Source organism: Aquarana catesbeiana, linkage group LG01, assembly GCF_042186555.1.
Source record: "Aquarana catesbeiana isolate 2022-GZ linkage group LG01, ASM4218655v1, whole genome shotgun sequence".
NCBI classification, from domain to species: Eukaryota; Metazoa; Chordata; class Amphibia; order Anura; family Ranidae; genus Aquarana; species Aquarana catesbeiana.
Genome location: NC_133324.1, coordinates 597779084 through 597802675, shown reverse-complemented (window position 1 = coordinate 597802675; position 23592 = coordinate 597779084). Strand labels below are relative to the sequence as shown.

Here is a 23592-nt window from a genome sequence, read left to right as displayed (position 1 = left end):
GATTTAATAATAAGTTTTGAGTAGTTTTGTCTTTTTCTAATTTTAATTATTTGTATTCATTTTAGAAAAAAAGATGTATAGAAACAGTGCAGCAGAATAAATACCCAGGACAACATTCATGAAATATACAAACAGAAATAGAAAAACATTTAAAACCCATACACACATTACATACAGACCATTACCAACATATACAGTGGGGACCAAAAGTATTCAGACCCCCTTAAATTTTCACTCTGTTATATTGCAGCCATTTGCTAAAATCATTTAAGTTCATTTTTTTTCCTCATTAATGTACACACAGCACCCCATATTGACAGAATTGTTGACATTTTTGCAGATTTATTAAAAAAAAAAAACTGAAATATCACATGGTCCTAAGTATTCAGACCCTTTGCTGTGACACTCATATATTTAACTCAGGTGCTGTCCATTTCTTCTGATCATCCTTGAGATGGTTCTACACCTTCATTTGAGTCCAGCTGTGTTTGATTATACTGATTGGACTTGATTAGGAAAGCCACACACCTGTCTATATAAGACCTTACAGATCACAGTGCATGTCAGAGCAAATGAGAATAATGAGGTCAAAGGAACTACCTGAAGAGCTCAGAGACAGAATTGTGGCAAGGCACAGATCTGGCCAAGGTTACAAAAAAATTTCTGCTGCACTTAAGGTTCCTAAGAGCACAGTGGCCTCCATAATCCTTAAATGGAAGACGTTTGGGATGACCAGAACCCTTCCTAGAGCTGGCTGTCTGGCCAAACTGAGCTATTGTGGGAGAAGAGCCTTGGTGAGAGAGGTAAAGAAGAACCCAAAGATCACTGTGGCTGAGCTCCAGAGATGCAGTCGAGAAAGTTGTAGAAAGTCAACCATCACTGCAGTAGGGGCTTTATGGCAGAGTGGCCCGACGGAAGCCTCTCCTCAGTGCAAGACACATGAAAGCCTGCATGGAGTTTGCTAAAAAAACACCTGAAGGACTCCAAGATGGTGAGAAATAAGATTCTTTGGTCTGATGAGACCAAGATAAAACTTTTTGGCCTTAATTAAGCGGTATGTGTGGAGAAAACCAGGCACTGCTCATCACCTGTCCAATACAGTCCCAACAGTGAAGCATGGTGGTGGCAGCATCATGCTGTGGGGGTGTTTTTCAGCTGCAGGGACAGGACGACTGGTTGCAATCAAGGGAAAGATGAATGCGGCCAAGTACAGGGATATCCTGGTTAAAAACCTTCTCCAGAGTGCTCAGGACCTCAGACTGGGCCGAACAACAAGACAATGACCCTAAGCACACAGCTAAAATAACGAAGGAGTGGCTTCACAACAACTCCGTGACTGTTCTTGAATGGCCCAGCCAGAGCCCTCACTTAAACCCAAGTGAGCATCTCTGAAGAGACCTAAAAATGACTGTCCACCAATGTTTACCATCCAACCTGACAGAATTTGAGAGGATCTGCAAGGAGGAATGGCAGAGGATCCCCAAATCCAGGTGTGAAAAACTTGTTGCATCTTTCCCAAAAAGACTCATGGCTGTATTAGATCAAACGGGTGCTTCTACTAAATACTGGGCAAAGGGTCTGAATACCGTATTTATCGGCTATCACACGCGCTGGCGTATAACATGCACCCCAAGTTTAGGAGAGAATTTTAAGGAAAAATACTTTTAGGAGGGAAGTTTAAGGAAAAGAAACTTACATTAAAATGCCCATCAATGCAGCCTCATCAGTGTTCATCTGCAGCCTTGTTAGTGTCATTGCAGCCTTTTCAGTGTCAGTGCAGCCTTGTCAGTGCAGCCTTGTCAGTGCAGCTTTGCCCCAGTGCAGCCTTGCCCCCAGTGCAGCCTTGCCCCCAGTGCAGCCTTGCCCCCAGTGCAGCCTTGTCCCCAGTGCAACCTTGTCCCCAGTGTCCATGCCTCCTGCCGCCGCCATACACATGGTAGTAGTTTTAAATATGGCGCCGCGGAGTTCGGAGGGACTCGGCGCCGGCGGAAGTGAACGAACGCCGCCGAGATACACATAGCCGAGGGTTCTCGGCTCTTTCCGGCGCCGCTCACAGTCCCGCCCTGTCCCGCCCTATGATGGACATAACACAGGTCCAATGGCGGAACTGGGCGTGACTGTGAACGGCGCCGGAAAGAGCCGAATACACCCGACTATGTGTATCTCGAAATTAAAAGTGCTATGTGGATGGGTGCGCTGCTCTTATTTGTGCTCTCTTTCCTATCTATGTGTTCCTATCTGTTAAACATAATCTTATTCATCATCCACCTATAAAAATTCATCATATTAAACAACAACCGTATACAAATTACGTAAATCATATAAAAGTTCGGTGATATATATCACATGATAGTAAAGTCTCTTCATATATGTTTGCAAATCTTCCGTTCAATTGCCGTGATCGGCGTGCTCTTGTGTTTGATCAATTTAAAGTGACTTAGTGCTCCACCACCACCTGTGAGATTGGCCACTCACCAGATATTCTTTAAAACTGCACCTTTGGTTCATTCATAGGGATAACCACTCCACTCAAAGGGAACTTCTCCAATAGCTATACTAGGACCTCATAAAAATGGATGAAAACGATCATCGCACAATAACGTTTAAAACCTTTATTTTATAAAACACAAAAAACTATGCACTCACATTTCCAAGTGCCATTGAGCCGGCACAGAGCTATTCCAGCAGTTAGGGACGGGTGGGCGCTGCGGCCCGGTTCGCCTAGTGTGTGCTGTGATGTCTCCGTATGCCGCTATCGTTCCCCCCTTGTGTCCGTTCGCGTCCTCACCAATCACGCTCGTTCCCGGTCACGTGGGTGCAAAAAACTCCCAGCAGCCTCCGTTTTTGCTGCTGGGAGTTTTTTGCACCCACGTGACCGGGAACGAGCATGATTGGTGAGGACGCGAACGGACACAAGGGGGGAACGATAGCGGCATACGGAGACATCACAGCACACACTAGGCGAACCGGGCCGCAGCGCCCACCCGTCCCTAACTGCTGGAATAGCTCTGTGCCGGCTCAATGGCACTTGGAAATGTGAGTGCATAGTTTTTTGTGTTTTATAAAATAAAGGTTTTAAACGTTATTGTGATGATCGTTTTCATCCATTTTTATGAGGTCCTAGTATAGCTATTGGAGAAGTTCCCTTTGAGTGGAGTGGTTATCCCTATGAATGAACCAAAGGTGCAGTTTTAAAGAATATCTGGTGAGTGGCCAATCTCACAGGTGGTGGTGGAGCACTAAGTCACTTTAAATTGATCAAACACAAGAGCACGCCGATCACGGCAATTGAACGGAAGATTTGCAAACATATATGAAGAGACTTTACTATCATGTGATATATATCACCGAACTTTTATATGATTTACGTAATTTGTATACGGTTGTTGTTTAATATGATGAATTTTTATAGGTGGATGATGAATAAGATTATGTTTAACAGATAGGAACACATAGATAGGAAAGAGAGCACAAATAAGAGCAGCGCACCCATCCACATAGCACTTTTAATTTTTTCTTTCGAGAATTTTTTGGATGCAGCAGCTACAGATATCACTTTTGTATTGATTGATAGGATAGGTTTTGCGCCAGTGACACCCATTTCAGTTTATGTGTATCTCGGCTCTGTGATTTCGGCGGCGTTCGTTCAGCACCGCCGAGCCCCTCCGAACTCCGCGGCGCCATATTTGAAACTACTCGCTATGTGAATGTCGGCGGCGATCGCCGACATTCACATAGCGATAGCGGGGATCGGCGTATAACACGCACCCACGACTTTCCCCTGATTTTAAGGGGAAAAAAGTGCGTGTTATACGCCGATAAATGCGGTACTTAGGACCATGTGATATTTCAGTTTTTCTTTTTTAATAAATCTGCAAAAATGTCAACAATTCTGTGTTTTTCTGTCAATATGGGGTGCTGTGTGTACATTAATGAGGAAAAAAATGAACTTAAATGATTTTAGCAGATAGCTGCAATATAACAAAGAGTGAAAAATTTAAGGGGGTCTGAATACTTTCTGTCCCCACTGTAAAAAAGGCATATATCCTATAACCCTGTCATCTACCAGATCTATTATATTTACTCCTCACAGAGGAGAGAAGGGACATTTTGAAAGGCAGAGGCTCCCCAAATCAAAATATAAATAATCTAGTTGATCTTTCTCCCTAATAGGTCTAAGGGGTACCCTGCCTCTCTACCCAGTCTTGTCTCTTGCATCCTCACCCCCCACCTTCTTTCCTCTACCCCTACATCACTCCCATCGACCCCTTACTACATGTGTTTGTGACAAATCAAAAAAACAAAAGATCAAAAATCATACCAAAAACAAACCAATTGTGATATTAGGGGGAAGAAGTGGGGGGAAGATGTTCACAACTTCCTCCATAAAGCTTCCCTTCTCTTCCGCCCCATATCCCCCTTTATCTCTCTCCTCCCTTACTAACCGTGTTTGTGACAAAACCAAAAATACTTGGTTACCATACTCCCTTTCTTCCCCTATTTGTCCCTCCCCCTCTCATTTTTATTTGTTCAAACCCGTTGTGTGTATTCTAGATCAGTGAGTATAAAAGAAACAAAAGTGTGGCGCTATATATCACATCCACAGCCGTGGATCAAATGTGCCAATGATTAATAGAAACCCGTGATGGTTCCATGAGCCAGACACCAAACATAAAAAACTATTCTTTCCGGTAAGCCTCCTCTACTCCTGGTGTTGGCCCCGGCACTGATGTACAATCTATGCACACTTGTGGTCTCCCTTCTGCCCACTCGCCAGATTTGGTGCGACTAAAATTCTGTGAATACCATCTGGCCATGCATCACCCCCTTTGACCTCTGTTGATGTTTTCTTCACTATTTTTCTACACATTTTTTATGGACCTCTAAAGTTTCATGTTTTTTATGTTTGGTGTCTGGCTCATGGAACCAGCACGGGTTTCTATTAATCATTGGCACATTTGATGATTAAGTATTATTGTGTATTTACTTTATATGTGATCAACACTAATTAATTATTTGACACTATCCATTTTATGGTCATACATTTTTTGGTAGTATTCACCATTTTTATATGTCTTTATTGTAATACACACGGCTGTGGATGTGATATATAGCGCCACACTTTTGTTTCTTTTGTTTTTTTTCTGCCTTGAGTCTATAGGTGTGTTGGCTGCTTTTCACTTTCTTTCTAAACGTAGCGCTGTAGTTAATTTTTATTTTTAGATCAGTGAGTATGCCACTCTTCCAGATTACTGTGTCTCTAAATATCCTGTAAGAGAAAAAAAAGTGATTTAAAATGGAAGGGGGGAGGGGGGGGGGGGGTGAGTGCTAAAGGGTAGTGTATGAGTGCCTAAGCAGACCTTGTCTCATCCACAATCTCTCTTGCATATTATGGGGACCTTCACTGCTCCCTCTCTCTCCTCCTCTGGTGTACTTCCATTGCCTGCATATTCTACAGGTGCATCCCAAGAAGTTTTTTTTTTTCAGTAATTCAAGTGCAACTCCTAGAGATGTGTTACATATATTTCAAGCATTTCTTTTTTTTTCTTTTTTTTTTTTTTTTCTTGATACTTATGGCTTACAGCTAGTAAAAAACTCAAAATTCATTATCTCAGAAAGTTAGAATCTTACATAAGGCCAATAAAAAAAAGGATTTTTTATTAACAGAAATGTTGGCTTACTGAAAATTATGTCTATGTATGATATAGTATGCACTATACCAATACTTGGACAGGGCTCCTTTTGCATGAATTACTGCATCAGTGCAGCATGGCATGGAGGCGATCAGCCTGTGGCACTGCTGAGGTGCTATGGAAGCCCAGCTTGCTTGATAGCGGCCTTCAGCTCGTCTGCATTGGTGAGTCTGGTGTGTCTCATCTTCCATCTCCCTAGGGGTCTTGCCCAATTTCACAATTACTAATTGTCTTGATTGTATTTTCTCCCAGTAAAGCTGGATCATTAGGCAATGCCACCAAATACGGGCGTGTGTTCCTTCACCCCCGCACTCTCTTAAGCACTCCGATGATTGCCCTGGATTGATCTTATGTAGTTTTGAGGGAACATAATACCACCTAGCCAACAGTTGATAGTTCATTCCTTTTATCCTCACATCTATTTAGGTAGAGTGTGCATAATCTATAACTTTATGCTTAAGGGTTTCTTGGATAGATTGATTTAATTAATGTTCCCATCCATTCAAAAGACCTAGAGCCCCAGTGTCCAGGGCTGACCATCAACACCCTATGTACATTGGAAATACCATGTCTAGCTATTCCCCCCTAGTCTGAGTCTCTCCATTGAGTTGAGCTCACAGATTGAATGCAGTGGTCTCAGTAGAGAGTCCACAAAATTCTGGAGTTGCCTAAATCTCCAGGCATCCCATGGTGAAGGGCCATACCTGCCCCTTAATTCTGAACAGAGGGCATTCCCATTCAACACATGTTTTAAATTCAGACACTCTGAAGTTGCCCATTTAAAAATGTCTCTCCCCGGCAGAAAGTAGTTTGTGCCTGAAAGTGGCATTAAGGGGCTATTCTACTGCCATTTCATGTTTTTGTAAAGGTTATCCCAAACTCTCAAAGTTTCTGCTGTAATAGAGGCTACGTCCTTAGATAAGCCTCTGAATTGCCGCGGCAGTCATATGGTCTGGCCCAAGGGTATTTTGCTTATAGTTTCCTCAAGCTGCACCCAGTTTTTAAAAGGGGCACTGTGTGTCCAGTCAACGATTCTTGCCAGGACAACTGCCTTATGATAAGTCTCAAAATCTGGTAAAGATAGTCCCCCAGTTGACTTGGGTCTAACAAGCATTTTTTAAGCGATACAGGGACCTCTGTTTCCAAATAAAGCTCTTTAACAATGACCTGAGAGTTTTAAAGTAGGCCCCCATTATATTTATTGGGAGAGCCTGGAATATATAAAGAGCCTTCAGGAGGGTCACCATTTTAATCATGTTTATCCTGCCCAACCAGGATAACCTACCGGAAGGGTAACCGTTCAAGTCTTATTTGATTTAAAAAAATGTTGGGGGATCTCAATACCTCATTTAACTATGTATCCTACTGTGTTCCTTGGCCATATTAATCCTGCAAAAAGTTTCCCTGGTTTATTTCCCATCTCATAGTGTCGTTTTACCCTTCCATTAAATGCCCATTTAGTATCTTGTTCCATCAAAGTTTTTAACGCCTCCGGTTTTTCTACTATTTTTACCATGGTACAGCATTTATTTGTTTGTGTTTGCTCCAGGCCTTGAAATTCCTGTAGAAGGAGTTGCACTTAGGCTCTCTATAGTTTCTTCCTTTTAACCCCTTTTGCTATTAATCTTCCTCTCATAAATGCCTTGTGGGTTTCCCAGAGTACTGCAGGGGATATATTATCTGTACTCTTCTCCTTAAAGAAGAGATCCAGATCCAACTCTAATGGGGCGTACACACGGTCGGACTTTTGTAAATGGACTGGTCTGACGGACGCCGACGGACCAAATCCGGCGGACAATCCGATCGTGTGTGGGCTTCACCGGACCTTTGGCGGACTTTTCCAGTCGCAAATCTGACGGACTTTAGATTTGGAACAGGCTTCAAATCTTTACGTCATAACTCCGCCGGACCCAGAAATCCGCTCGTCTGTATGCTAGTCCGACAAAAACCGACGCTAGGGCAGCTATTGGCTACTGGCTATCAACTTCCTTATTTTAGTCCGGTGTAAGTCATCATGTACGAATCCGTCGGACTTTGGTGTGATCATGTGTAGGCAAGTTCGTTCGTTAGAAAGTCCGCTGGAAGGTCTGTCGGACCAGTCCGGTCGAAAAGTCCGCCCGTGTGTACGCGGCATATGTGACCTGCTATTCTGGAATTATGTAAAAGGTATTTGTCCAACCTCCAAATCCTCTGTATAGCCATGATGCCCTTCAGATCAGTGGTAACAAGTACCGGAGCATGATCTGAGAGTGTTGTCGATTTTTATTTCTACTTTTAACAGACCTTCTAAAAGCTGGGGGTCTAAAAGAATGTTATCTATTCTTGAATATGAGGAATGTACTTGTGAATAGTATGTAAAATCTTTACCCCTGGGATATAAGACTCTCCATGCATCTTTTAACTGAAGTTGGCATAACTTCTGTTTAGTTGCCCTAAGTTGTCCTCCTTCTGATCGTAGTGACATAGGTTGAGTATCTAAAACTGGATCAAAAACAAAATTAAAATCTCCCGCTAGTGTCCATTTACCTTCTCCAAAACTCTCTAAGGCCCCTTTCACACAGGGCTTGTCCGTTTTGACGGACTCTGCTTGCTCAGCAGGGATCGATCCGTTGATCTCCAGTGAGCAAGCAGATGACAGGTCCGTCTCCACTCACTGTTCTGGAGACTGACCTGTCAGAGCCCTGCTGTTCTCTTTGGGAGATTGGATGAAAACGGTTCCACCTGTCTGTTTTTTAGCCGATTCCATCCGATCTGATCCACCAGACGGATGGAATATAGGGTTTCCATTCGGTGAGGCCTGCCTGAAAAACAGACCAGCGAACCTTAACTCATTAAAGACCCTCTATAAGAAAAGGGATGGGCGTCTATTGAGACAGTAAACATTTACTAGAGTATAATCTATATTATATAAGGATCCCTTAACGAATAAATATCGTCCTCCTGCATCTGCCTTTGTTGCCTTCAGTACAAATGGTGTGTTCATATCGAGCCCTGTTGCTATACCCCTTGATTTCTTATTAGGGGATTAGCCATGATACCAAATTGGAAAGAATTTTGTGCCAAGGGTGATTTTAGAGGACCATTTCAAATGGGTTTCTTGTAGCATCACTATATTGGCAGCATGTCCTTTTAATTTCCGATATATTTGGTGTCTCTTGGTGGGATTATTTAAACCTCTAACATTATAGGTGATAATTTTATTTTTATATTCTAAAAATAAAGTCAGTGGAATAGGATAGCTCTTCATCTAGGGTTCCAGGAATACACTATTTTAGTAACAAACCTAGAGACACATAATACACACACAATACACATCCCCAAAAGACCCCTACCCCAATAACTGACAGTCCCCTCCTAGGCAGACATTGCAAAGCAATGTTGTGCTCGGCCCCGCAATCGCCCACATGGGCAGGCAACGTGGACGAGTGCCTGTGGGAGGGGGCCCCATATGCTCTCGTGGGCTCCCAGCCCCATCACTCAAAAATAGGGGATAGTTCTGGAATACCACATGAGCATAACCATTCCACATAGTTTGTCTTTCTAACCAAATAGTGTTTGTTATAGTCCCATCCACTCACCACACTTCAATAAGTAATATTCAGCCTCAAAAATGAATGTGCAAAATCATTATATCTCAGAACTCACAGCAGCATGATAGCAGACTGGAGGAGAGATTCAGGGAGCACACACAGAGACTAACACTGCCACAGAACAGAGCTAGTGATTGTGAGCGGCTGGCGTTTACAAGTAAACAGCACCTTGAACGAACAGCGGGAACCCTCCTCTACACACCCAAGCACACATTTGGACCAAGAGAGCAGCACTAGCTAGGTGTTTAGCACGTTGTAATTGTGAATCTCGCTGTATTTGTAATTTTTGGATAATTACAATTGAAAGGGACAGCAAATCTAATTTCTTTACATCCCTGATTTCCCCCCCTTGACTTTACCATTACGATCAACGGCACAACCATTGGTCCCTCCACACTTGCCAGGGTGCTGGGTGTAATCCTATACCCTGACCTCTTCTTCAGCCCCCACATGCAATCGCTGGCTACATCTTGCCGCCTTAAACTCCACAACGTTTCCAGAATTCACTCCTTCCTGACTAACAAAACCACAAAACAATGTATTCACTCCTTGGTTATTTCCCGCCTCGACTACTGCAACTCTCTCCTCACTGGCCTACCCTTACGCAGGCTATACCACCTTCAGTCTATTATGAATGCTGCTGCTAGACTAATACACCTTATTAACGATCCGTTACTGCTGCTCCTCTCTGCCAATCCCTTCACTTGCTTCCCGTACCCAATAAAATTCAAAATACTAACCACAACATACAAGGCCATCCACAACATCGCCCCCCGTTTCATCACCAACCTCATCTGCAGATATCTCCCAAATTGTCCTTCGCTCCTCCCAAGACCTCCTGCTCTCTAGCTCCCTTATTACCTTCTCCCAAGCTCGCCTTCAGGACTTCTCTAGAGATTCTCCCACCCCCCTGCCCCGGTATGTCCGGTCAGCCCCTACCCTGTTCGCCTTTAGATGATCCCTGAAAACTCATTTATTCAGAGAAACCTATCCCACACCCATCTAAGAACTGTACCCGAGCCACCAGCATCAAATCATTCTCTGCAGCAATTACCTTTTGTACCACCTCCCACCTCCACAAGCAGGGCCTTCCTGTCCCCTCTGTATTGAACTGTGTTGTAATTGTACTGCCCCCGCCCCCCCTTTGCATTTTAAAGCGCTGCACAAACTGTTGGCTCTATATAAATCCTATATAGTAATAATATAATATCTAACTGTATAGTGTGCAGCTTCCCTTTTTACCATTTTTTTTTAATTACTGTTTTCAGTTTCCCATTATTTGCTATTGAACACATGTAATTTGTTATTTGTGTTAACCTGCACTAAGCACAAGGTAGTCTATTTGTATTTATCTATGAGACAAGTTACTATAACCTTGAAAATTTTATGTGTGAAAATTGATACCCTTAAGTTTTAGGTCCTGGGTCTTAACCCTTTTAGCACTTGTCCAGACCTGCATATTGGTTTTGTACATGTGTTTTTTTTATTATGGTTAAAACGTTAGTTTTATTGTAGAAATCTTACCATAAACTCAAATTTTGATTTAAGATTTTGCAGCCGCTTCAGTTCTGAGCTTTTTTTTTTAAGCTTGCAGGTCTAAAAATATGTAAATAAAAATTGTTTATTCAGAGTTGTCAGTGACAAATTACCAGTTCTTCAGTTTGGGATTGCACCATTGCACATTATTTTTCACAGAGTTTATTATGCGTTTGTTATAATGTGTGTTTGTGTTTACTGTTCAGATGAACGCTCTGGACACGCTTGGGCAGACAGCATTGCATAGAGCTGCTTTGGCGGGGCACCTGCAGACCTGTCGTCTCCTGTTAAGCTTTGGCTCAGATGCATCGATCATCTCTTTGCAAGGATTTACAGCTGCACAGATGGGAAATGAAGCTGTGCAACAAATTCTAAGTGGTAAGTAAACATACCTTCTAAACGTTAACTTAAGTTATTCACTAGGAAAGCATAACATATTGTACACTTCTAGTGTACATAGCATAATTTTAGATGGTGCTTATACAATCATTGGATGAAAACATATTGAGGTATTGCTGAGTGACTGTGAACGTTTAGTTACTTTTACAGTACACAATGCAAACCTGTTAGCTGTTAAGAGACCCTGTGCCAGACCATTCATCTCAGCAGCAATCTTCCCTTGGGGATTCTGTGGCTATGTGTGTGTGTGTGTGTGTGTATATGTATATATATGTGTATATATATATATATATATATATATATATATATATATATATATATATATAATATAATTTTTTTTTTTTTTTTTTTTTATTTCGAAGCACTTATTTAAGCATTTATTTATTTGATTTTCACATTGATGCTATTTCACTTGAAGTAACACGATTTCAACGTAGCAGGTCAGCACGATTTCAGATGCTACTTGAAAGACATCTGTGTGGCTTCAAAATTGGCAAAAATAGTGCAGGAACTTCTTTTGCAAGTCGATGCGGCACCACAAAGTCGGCTTCACACCGATTGAAACGGCGCCAATGCCGGCAATAGGCTGTGACTTGTCATGCAATTTGACCTGTCAAATCGGTTTGAAAAATCACTCCAATGTGAAAGAGGGCTTAAAGTGATTTTAGTCCACAGTTGGGTAGAGATCAAAGTTTTGTGCCATTACCTTTTTTGTGTCTGAGCAACTCCACTGTGACTGTATGTTTAGCATGTCCTGTTGCGCAATAAACTATAACAAGCTTCATTTTTTTTAAAAGACTCTAGAACTTTCCTCTAAGTATTCCCTGATGTTTTGCACTGTCTAGTTTGCCTTAATTTTTAACAAGATAGCTAGTCCCTGATATAATGCAACTCTACAGCATAATGCTGGTACCACCACTTCACTGTGGTCATGGAAATTTTAAAGTGTGTGCTGAATGAGAAAACATGACCCAATAGTTAGAGAATAGTGTAATGTGCACGTTTTAACTCAGAAAATAAAGTAAAAAAAAAACCCTGATCTCAGTGTCAGTGTTTTCATTTTTGAATGCACTGTTTAACATAAAAGAAACTGTACAACTTGAATTTTTAGCTTTCCTCATAATGTCAGCATCATGTCTGTAAATATATATATATTATTAAATATATTTTTGCTTTCTGTACATTACCAGCCCTTGCACGTTTAGTGTAATCCAGCACCCAGATGCTATCTACAGTATGACTAAAAAATAAATACAGATCTCGACGAGTTTATCGTCTCTAGCACTGGCTCCTGCAGAATGCACAATAACAAAATAACAAGTGCTCATTATCTACTAATTTGTATGTTTGTTAATGTTTTTTGTTCCTGTTATTTTAACTAGATGTACAACATGTTTATCTGTATTTGTCTTCTCTCCTCAAGGAAAGTGTGCTTGACCTACCCCTTATTTAAACAGGAGATTAGACCATGATTGCAATAAAAAATACATGAGCATTACCTGACTATTTACATGACATGCAACTAGGAATTATCTGTATAACTTTCATTAAAATGTACCAGCAACTATCTCAAAGCAACCCTGTGATATAAGTAAGATGTATAAAGCAAGAACGTACATGTAAACAGGAGAGACAATTCCCTGCTGAGTGCATTGATGGACTCCGCTCATGAGGGACGGTTCCCCAAAGTCTGCTGACACTTCAAGACTGTTACCTACAGCTCTCATTGGTTCCTCCTACTGACCTCAACAGCACTACAGGAGAGCATTGATGTAGAGATCTGCAGATAGAAACAGTAATATCTAGAGGGGGACACATGATTTCAGTGGGAAAGTTAAGCATTTCCTCTCTTGTTACTTGTATATGCTTGCTTTATACATCTAATGTCATATGTCGGTGGTAGTGTGGGGGTTTGCTTGTGGTTGTATGTTTCACAAGCTGACTGTGTCAAAAACTTTTTTTGCAATATCACTGCTCCTGGACACGCAGACAGTGTTTTTTGTTTCTTTATGTCTGGCTCGAAAAGCCTATGTGTGCATGGACATGCACTGGCATTTAGAGGCAGAAAACCAAAAATGCCATACGCCTGTAAGAGCAGCATTAAAAACATCCAGTGTGCATGAGGCCTAAGTGTTCCTCTGAGGTAGAAATTTGTGAAAGGCTGTCTTAGAGAAGGGTAGGCAACCTTAAAGAGGTAGAGATCTACCTGGACAACATGGGAGAAGTTAAAGATCACCGGGCACAGTGTTGCCTCCTCACACCTGATTTAAACCTGTAATTGCTGTACTACCGTGCCGCAATTGCGTGCATTGCGCGGCAATCGTGGGTTTAAATCAGGTGGTGAGGAGGCAACATATCGCCACTCACTACCTGTCAAACACACTCTGATCACTGATAACTGACACTTGTGAATGAGCCCTTAGTTGCATCTGCAGCGAAACCTTTAGGGCTCATTAATACGTAAAGTTGGGGGTGGCAAAAACCCTGCGGTTGATTCACAGTTTTACCACCCCCAGTACCTATCCCCTTTAGATGCTGAGGCAGCAGCCAAAGGTGTACACATGCTACAGCAGGAATTGAGCCCCCTTTTGCTTTTGTTGGGTGCTACCGCCTGCCAATTGTGGCCCATTCAAGTAAATGGGGCCACTCTGCAAGCGCCCACAACTGCATCCTTCTGCGGGGTCCCAAGGGGTTAAAGCAGGTGATGAGAAAACAACACAATGCTGCTTTTATGCCCAGTGTATTGCTTCACACTGACCTGAAGATGTCTTCTTTCCTGCACCACTCTGGAGACCGCTAGACGGGATAAGAGGTGGAGTGCAGTTGGTATCACTCCGCATGGGACAGGAGCCAGCAGATGACTACAGATGAAGCATCGACTTATGCGGCTCTTTCTCCCTACTACAGCCCGCGATCTACCAGTTACCTCTCCGTGATCTAATGTTGGATCACAATCTACAGGTTGTTGCCCCCCCCCCCTTAGAGGATTGGTTTGCTTACTAAAAATATGGCCACAAATGTAGTTGGCACCTTTTTGAAAAAGACATTTTTGAGATGTGCTATGGTAAAGACAGGGAATGCTTAACTCTGTCAGTTCCTGACGCTTGCCCCAAAATGTATGTTTAGAATTCAGGTCAAATGCCTTACAAGCTGTAGGCCACACCGTGAAATGCAAGATTTCCACATGTTTAAGGTGTGTAGTGCTCTTTGATTTACTTTTGCAAATGCCTGAAAGTCATAAGTCATTTCATTACAGTGTGCCTAGCCTTTGGGGAAAAAACAGGACCTTGTTTGCCAGTTTCTAAGGGCCTGTTGACCCCTAGGAATTGATTGTTAATTTGCAGGCTCCTTGAAAATATCTAAATCCGTGAAGCCGAAGTTTTGGTAAAGATTTATTTTAAAAAGTAAGCACAAGGGACAGTACTTACATTTAATGAGCAGTGTGCTGGTATCGGCTGTCCTAGTTTAAATACAAAGTTCTCTGCCCAACCCCCTCCCCAATATCTTTGCATCTGTTAACAAGATTGCAGGACCTGTCACAGGCATCTGTCAAGAATGCTGACTATGCATCCATTCCTAAAAGCTGAATTATGACTTCCATGTGTAAAAAGCGATTTATAAATGGAGGACAGGCAGGTGAATGAAAGGTTTGCCTCCTCCATTCACGAACACGCTTCATTCATAGAAGCTATAGTACAGGGGGATGAAAAGGGAGTGCAAAGTCAGCAGTCTTGATGAGTGCCTGTGACAGGTTTGACTCTTATGTTAATCCACGCAGCACTGAAAGGTAATGGCTGGGGGGGAGGTCAGAGGACTTCAGTTTGAACAGCTGTTAGAGCTCAAGGGACACTTATCATTAAATGTACCATCCCTGGGGTGACTACATTATTATTATTATCTTTTTTTTGCTTTCATTTTCACCAAGTACAGAAAATACCTGTTGATCTTGCCAGAAATGCAGTGTCATTTCCTGAGAGCTGAACTAAAAGTACAATGTTCTCTTCCTTCTGTAAACTACTAATCCTCCCACACCTATATAATGGGGATAAAGAGAGGAAGACATATTTGAAATCCATCCTGGGTGTCAACCATAGCTCCCTCTATAGATACAGTGGGTTGCATTGGTGTAGCAATTCTAGGACAGGGATTCTGTTATTCATGGTTTTACCAGGGAAATATAATGGAAAAAGCCTTATCTACAGACTGTCTCTAAAATTTCATTGGTCTCTAGATAGCTCTAACTTTACCAGGTCTAACATTTTATTTTTTTTTAAATATATATATATATATTTTTTTTTTATGACAGAGAGCACACCGGTCCGCACATCAGATGTTGATTACAGACTACTTGAGGCTTCAAAAGCTGGAGACTTGGATACTGTAAAGGTAAAATACAGTTGTGAATCACAAATAAAATCTGCGCTAATCTATAAATAACTGATGGATACAAGCAGCCAGCATAGTTTGTTGATATCCAAACGTAAAAATCCAAAATGTATATAATGCAGCGCTAAAAATAACATCTGGTAAAAAGTCCAAAAGAACTGGAAAGCAGGAGAAATCCGATCACCAGCTATAGTGCATATATAGAGGAGCACTTGACACCACGTGATAAGGTAGTCTGCTTACCAGATGGCTGTGAAAGATATGCATGTAAAGATATTCCCAGAAACATCCAGCAAGTTCAGCTCTCTGGAACCCCTCATCGGTAAAGAAACAGCAATATCCGGATAGTAGTCTCCATTAATCAATTTCTCCCAGAAATCACACCAGAAACAGGACTTTCAATAACGTGGTCAGCAAACGTCCATGAAGAGAAATAAGTGACCCATAGTGAAGCCCGTAATAAATATAAAAACAATTTATTGTAGTAACTTACAGTTAAGTTCAAGAATGCATGTATCAAATGGGACAATCGGCTGCAGCGTTCAGCTGGTGTCAACCTGCTTGACATGTTTCATCACAACGGATGTCTTCACGCCTCTGAAGACATCAAGCAGTGCCATTTCACAAGAGGCCTGGAAGGGGTAAATCCTTCCGGGGCTGAAGTGGTTAAACACACTGCTCGATTACTTACACCTTACTTCCTGGACAGACTTTAGGTCATGATACAGGAAGGAGTTGACCAGCTGATCTCATTAGCACACACCCTGCATCATCTTCCCTCAGCTGGTCAACTCCTTCCTGTGTCATGATCTAAAGTCTGTCCAGGATGAGACGCTGGCGCCCAGATTCTGATAGTCTGCCCTCATTACAGATATTACACTGAGTGATAGGTCTGATACCATAAGCCTATATGCAGATAACCTTATTCTATACTTGCAGGATGCATCGGCATCATTGAAGATGGTCATGTAGAACATAGATGACTACGGGGCTTTTTCTGGCCTTTAAATCAATTGGCAGAAGTCAGCTCTGATGACTCTTCATCCTTAAGCATATTCCCAAGATATAGCGGTTTTCTCTTTTAAAGTAGTGTCCTCTTTTAAATATTTGGGAGTGCTCATTACCTTATCACAAACTGAGGGTTTGAGCCTTAATCTAGACCAGTGATGGCGAACCTTGGCACCCCAAATGTTTTGGAACTTCATTTCCCACAATGCTCAACTACACTGCAGAATGCATGAGCATCATGGGAAATGTAGTTGCAAAACATCCGGGGTGCCAAGGTTTGCCATCACTGATCTAGACCCTTACTCCAAATGAATAAACTTAAACTTGGCATTTGGGCCAGGCTACCTCTGTCAGTGGCAGGCAGAATTGATCTGATAAAGATGATGATCCTTCCAAAATGCTTGTATGTGATCTCTCATATATCCACGGTGGTGCCTAAATAGTCTTTTAAAATGTTGGATACGCTATTTACATCATTCATCTGTGCAAACAATAGAAGGAAACTGAAACACTCCATTCTACAGCAGTCTAAAGCTGAAGCTGGCATGGTGCTTCCCAATATGTACTATTACAGTGGGGCAAAAAAGTATTTAGTCAGCCACCAATTGTGCAAGTTCTCCCACCTAAAAAGATGAGAGAGGCCTGTAATTGTCATCATAGGTATACCTCAACTATGAGAGACAAAATGTGGAAACAAATACACACAATCACATTGTCTGATTTTTGAAAGAATTTATTTACAAATTATGGTGGAAAATAAGTATTTGGTCAATATCAAAAGTTCATCTCAATACTTTGTTATATATCCTTTGTTGACAATGACAGAGGACATTGTTTTCTGTAAGTCTTCACAAGATTGCCACACACTGTTGCTGGTATGTTGGCCCATTCCTCTATGCAGATCTCCTCTAGAGCAGTGATGTTTTGGGGCTGTCGCTGGGCAACACGGACTTTCAACTCCCTCCAAAGGTTTTCTATGGGGTTGAGATCTGGAGACTGGCTAGGCCACTCCAGAACCTTGAAATGCTTCTTATGAAGCCACTTGTTTGTTGCCCGGGCGGTGTGTTTGGGATCATTGTCATGCTGAAAGACCCAGCCACGTTTCATCTTCAATGCCCTTGCTGATGGGAGGAGGTTTGCACTCAAAATCTCATGATACATGGCCTCATTCATTCTTTCATGTACACGGATCAGTCGTCCTGTTCCCTTTGCAGAGAAACAGCCCCAAAGCATGATGTTGCCACCCCCATGCTTCACAGTAGGTATGGTGTCCTTTGGTTGCAACTCAGCATTCTCTCTCCTCCAAACACGACGAGTTGTCTTTCTACCAAACAGTTCTACTTTGGTTTCATCTGACCATATGACATTCTCCCAATCCTCTTCTGGATCATCCAAATGCTCTCTAGCAAACCTCAGACGGGCCCGGACATGTACTGGCTTAAGCAGGGGGACACGTCTGGCACTGCAGGATCTGAGTCCCTGGCAGCGTAGTGTGTTACTGATGGTATCCTTTGTTATGTTGGTCCCAGCTCTCTGCAGGTCATTCACTAGGTCCCCCCGTGTGGTTCTGGGATTTTTGGTCACCGTTCTTGTGATCATTTTGACCCCACAGGGTGAGATCTTGCGTGGAGCCCCAGATCGAGGGAGATTATCAGTGGTCTTGTATGTCTTCCATTTTCTAATTATTGCTCCCACAGTTGTTTTCTTCACACCAAGCTGCTTGCCTATTGCAGATTCAGTCTTCCCAGCCTGGTGTAGGTCTACAATTTTGTTTCTGGTGTCCTTCGACAGCACTTTGGTCTTCACCATAGTGGAGTTTGGAGTGTGACTGTTTGAGGTTGTGGACAGGTCTTTTATACTAACAAGTTCAAACAGGTGCCATTAATACAGGTAATGAGTGGAGGACAGAGGAGCCTCTTAAAGAAGAAGATACAGGTCTGTGAGAGCCAGAAATCTTGCTTGTTTGTAGGTGACCAAATACTTATTTTCCACCATAATTTGCAAATAAATTCTTTAAAAAATCAGACAATGTTATTGTCTGAATTTGTTTCCACATTTTGTCTCTCATAGTTGAGGTATACCTATGATGACAATTACAGGGCGCCCTCATCTTTTTAAGTGGGTGAACTTGCACAATTGGTGGCTGACTAAATACTTTTTTGCCGCACTGTATTTGGCAGGGTAATTACGCCATTTGATTAACTGGCTGTCACCTGTCACTCCAGAGGTAGTGGAATCACATCTGGCCTGGGTGTTAAATCTTAAACACTTGCTGATAGCTTTAGAGCAGGGATCTTCAAACTGCGGCCCTCCAGCTGTTGCAGAACTACACATCCCATGAGGCAATGTAAAACTCTGACATTCACAGACATGACTAGGCATGATGGGAATTGTAGTTCCTGAACAACTGGAGGGCCATAGTTTGAAGACCCCTGCTTTAGAGGCTCCGTTGTCGGTTTTGGGAAGGGAACACATACCTATTCTGACTCTGGCACGTATGATGTGGAGGGAGGCTATAAACAGGTGGACAAATTTGATGATACAAATCTAGATTTACCCCTCTGGCACAACCCTATGTTTCCGCATATCCTGAACTTTGCAGATCATTCCTTCTGGGAAAATAGGGGACTTGTTGCAATACAGGACATATACACAGGGAATGTTATGGCTTCCTTCATGGATTTACAGAGAAAATATGAACTCCCCTATACAGCCTTTTACAGGTATCTCCAGCTGCGCCATGCTTTACAAACTCAATTCGGAGCTACAAGCACGAAGTTCTCTGACTATCCGTTGATTGGGGTGTTAAGGTCACAGGGCCCTAAGGGTTTAGTTTCTACCATTTACTCCCATTTATTTGCTACCTCACTTAACACAAATTTTCTGGAGGTTCGCAATAACTGCAAACACTTATACCCGATTTGTCAGATGAGGACTGGGAGGAAGCATGCATCTCCCATTTAACCATTTCACCGGCTATTAATAACAAGTTTATTCAACTAGAGGTCGACCGATATGGGTTTTTCTCTGGCCGATGCCAAAGCCGATATTTAGAAATCGCAGTGGCCGATGGCCGATATATGATGCCGATTTTTTAGGGCCGATATATTAGGCCAATTTTTTTTTTTTTTTTTTTTTTCCCTTCATCTCATAAAATCTAACAGTTAGACCCCTTTCACACTGGGGCGTTTTTCAGGCACTTTTGGGCTAAAAATAGCGCCTGTAAAACGGCTCCCCTGCAGTCTGTGTGAAAGCTCGAGTGCTTTCACCCTGAGGCGATGCGCTGGCAGGATGTTAAAAAAAAGTCCTGCAAGCGGCATCTTTGAAGCGGTGTATACACTCCTGCCCATTGAAATGAATGCACACCGCTGCCGAAGCGCCTGCAAAGCGTTTCGGCAGCAGCGCTTCAGGGGCGCATTTAACCCCTTCTTCGGCCCCTAGCTGGGTTATAAGCGCCCCGCTAGCAGCCGAATAGCGCCGCTAAAATGACGGTAAAGCGCCGCTAAAATTAACAGCATTTTACCGTCAACACATGCCCGCTCCAGTGTAAAAGCAGCCTTAATAAGTGATACAGAAAATTTTTTATATTTAAACATTTATTAAACAAAGCAAACCTCCAATCAGTTCACTTGTATGTAGAATTTAGATTAAAAAAAATAACTATATCTTAAATATTAAATACACAAAAACAGGTAATCAAAACTTTTGGACGAAAAAAAATGGGCTAACTTTACTTTTTTTTTTTTTTTTTTAATTTCATTAGTGTATTTTTTTTTTTTTTTAAATTGCGTTTGAAAGACCGCTGCGCAAATATTGTGTGACATAAAATATTGCAACAACCGCTATTTTATTCCCTAGGGTCTCTGCTAAAAAAATATATATATAATGTTTGGGGGTTCTAAGTGATTTTATAGCAGAAAATACAGGATTTTTACTAGTAAGCAACAAGTGTCAGAAAAGATTTAGTCTTTAAATGGTTAAACTGAAAACTTCTCCACCAGTTCAGTCTATTGATAAAAGAACCTGAAAGAGATACAAATGTATCTTCTTATCAGACTTGGCAGGCTGCCCAGAGGAGGAGAGAAGAAAACTTCAGACAACTTGCAATTGACTTCAATTACAGAAGTCATTTGCAAGTCCCGCTGAAGCTTTTTTTATCAGCACAATCGGCGATGCCGATTAAGTAAAAAAAGCCAAATATCGGCCGGCCGATATATCGGTCGACCTCTATATTCAACTATACATGGTACATCAGTCTTACCTGACCCCGGTAAGGTTACACGCGATGCATCGTATACCACTAGATGTACCGGCCAGTGTGTAGACTTTATTCACATTATGAGGCGATGCCCTGTTGTTGATGCATACTGGAAATGGGTGATAGATATATTGTCTTAAATTTTCTCGGTTCCTGTGCCATGAGATCCACACATCTGTCTATTGGGTATACTAGATGAGGAACAATGGCCAAAATTTACTAGAATAATGCTGCGAGAAAGCTTGTAAGGCTATCGCACTTAAGTGGAATCAATCTGCTCCCCCATCTACTCGTCAATGGATCCAGATGGTGAATCAGATACTGCCTTATGAAAATATCATTTTTGAGCATAGGGGTTGTCCCAGCAAATACGACAAGGTATGGAACACTTGGTGCTCCTCCACTCTAACTATTTCTTCTAATTTGTGAGTAATCTATTTTCTATACTTGCAATGTGTAAGAATTGGAGAACAAAATTTTGTACTGGGAATAATGTTATACTGAATCCAGCCTACTCTGTACTTGTTGAGCATGCTGGTTGTTGTACCAATATGTTTTTTGTATATCTGTCAATAAAAAGATTAAAAAAAAAAAAAAGTCTGTCCAGGAAGTAAGGCAGAAGTAATCGAGCAGTGTGTTTGAACAGCTATGAATAGAGTGAGGTAAGCCTGTGTAAAATTAATGGAAAGCTGTTTTATTTTCGCAAAATAAATACAATAATGCTATATTAGTACACAGAGAAACTGGAATTTTAGAAGCAATGAAAAAAAAAGTGAGCAAAGGTAAACTTGGCCTTTAAATATTAAGGATAACGGTCTGGCTATAATATGGCTAGGTTCCTAGAGGACTCTCGGGTGTAAGCCAGGGACCTGGTCCTGGTGATTTATTCACATTAGGTTTTTTAAGTCCTTTTTTAACACTGGCTTCTGTGCTGCATCAATAACAGTGCTGTCTTGTTTATTATACTCCTTTTCCTTTGTAAAATCTGAGGAGAAGAATACAGGTGCCTTCTCCTTGTCGCTCGTAACTAATAAATCTATCAATTGAAATCATATCATTGAGTGAGTTTGTCAGAGAGTTTGAAATATATGCATCCATTCACCTCCAGAGCTTTATTCCTGTTTGACGTTAGGGGAATACTTCATTCCTGCCTGCAACCTCCTGTGGGATGACCCCCACTGTCACGAGCCTGCAGGGAGGAGCAGATGATACACATTCAATATATAACTGTTCTCCTAGTTTGGTGCTGCACTTTGCCAAAATTAGCTTGTCTACTTGACCACTCGCAGGATCCCTCTCTTTCTCCTTTTGGGTAAAATCCATGATGGGGGAAGCCAAAGTGACATTACAGCTGCTAAATATTAGCTGTCTAAGATTACTTTGCTTTGTAATGCATGTATTAAGGTATTTGAATCCATTGATTCCCAGTAGGGTTCTGTGTAACATTGCTGGGTACAGATTTGCTTTAAACTTACATTTCTTCTCGACAACATATCTGTATGAAGTAATATAATTGGGTCAACAAAGTTGCACCAACCAACTTGTCTTGTGTTCTGCCAGCATCCAGTTAGAAAGCGAACATTCTTTTTGTTAAAGCACTTTGGTTTCCCCTAGTACTGGGAAATCTCTCTAGTTTTGTAACAATTTGGGCAAGTACACTGAGGAAATGCATTGTAAATTACCATTGCTATTGCTGTAAGCAAATTTGTACACTGTTTCACTGCCACCTCCTACCTGCCTTGGTTTCTTTATTTTCTATATTCAACTATTTATTGACCTTGAATCGAAAAGGCTTTTGCCTTGAACAAGCTTCATCTTCATTATGTTGTATTCATGGCAATTTTTTAGTTGGATTCTTGTGAAGCATAGTATCTTTCATGAGATTGTGCAGCATTTTGTTAACAGGGTGTTGTACCCCTTAAGGATGATTTGTTCCATTCTTATCCCTGGCAATTTGTAGTTACAGGGCTTAAAGTATATGTAAAGCCTCACCTTGTAAAACAACCTATTCAGTTTAAAATAGAAATGAAAATAAAAACATATATATAAAACTATAACTATATATATATATATATATATATATATATATATATATATATATATATATAATTATAAAAAATATTTTTTCCCCCTTTTTGTAAGTGATCACATAATCTGAGTTCTCAGCTGCATAAGGAGCTAAGGGAGGAGAAAAAACAGCACATTGGTCTTCCCAGTGAATGACTGTCCAGAGGGGGAGTGTCAGGACAAATCTGATCATTGGTGGAGTCTCAGCACTGCCAGGAAACTGCCCACAATGTGTTATCCTGCTTGATTGCCGGTTCACACTGGTGCGATGCGAGAACACTGCGAATCCACTGCGTGTTCCCGCATCGCATGTCAGTTCACACTGCCATATGCGAATCGCTGGGGAGTGTCAATACATTGTTAACGACACCCCCAGTTCAGCTCGCATATCGCACTGCGAACTGACAGTTCGGACATGAATCCGATCGCATATGTGTGAACACACATGCGATCCGATTCTGGTCCGAACAGAAAAAAGGGTCCTGTGCGTGTTTGCACCGAATGCGGTGCGATATCAGCCATACTATCTCTATGGCTGATATCGCACCACACAGACATCGCATGTAATGTGAACGGCAGTGCGCTGCGAATTACATGCGATGTCTGTGCGATGTTTGAACAGGGTGTTTTTGCATACAAGCACATATCAGGAATA

At 41.7% G+C, this 23592-nt stretch overlaps 1 protein-coding gene across 2 annotated transcripts in view; it reads left to right on the top strand.

Moving 5' to 3' along the window:
• Positions 1 to 23592, top strand: part of TNKS (tankyrase) — a gene marked incomplete in the record, with an annotated part of 313626 nt that overhangs the window by 219254 nt on the left and 70780 nt on the right. For both annotated transcript variants that reach the window (XM_073598540.1, XM_073598531.1), the window contains 2 exon segments: positions 11026 to 11197; positions 15525 to 15604. In XM_073598540.1, coding sequence (XP_073454641.1) covers positions 11026 to 11197; positions 15525 to 15604 — 252 coding nt within the window.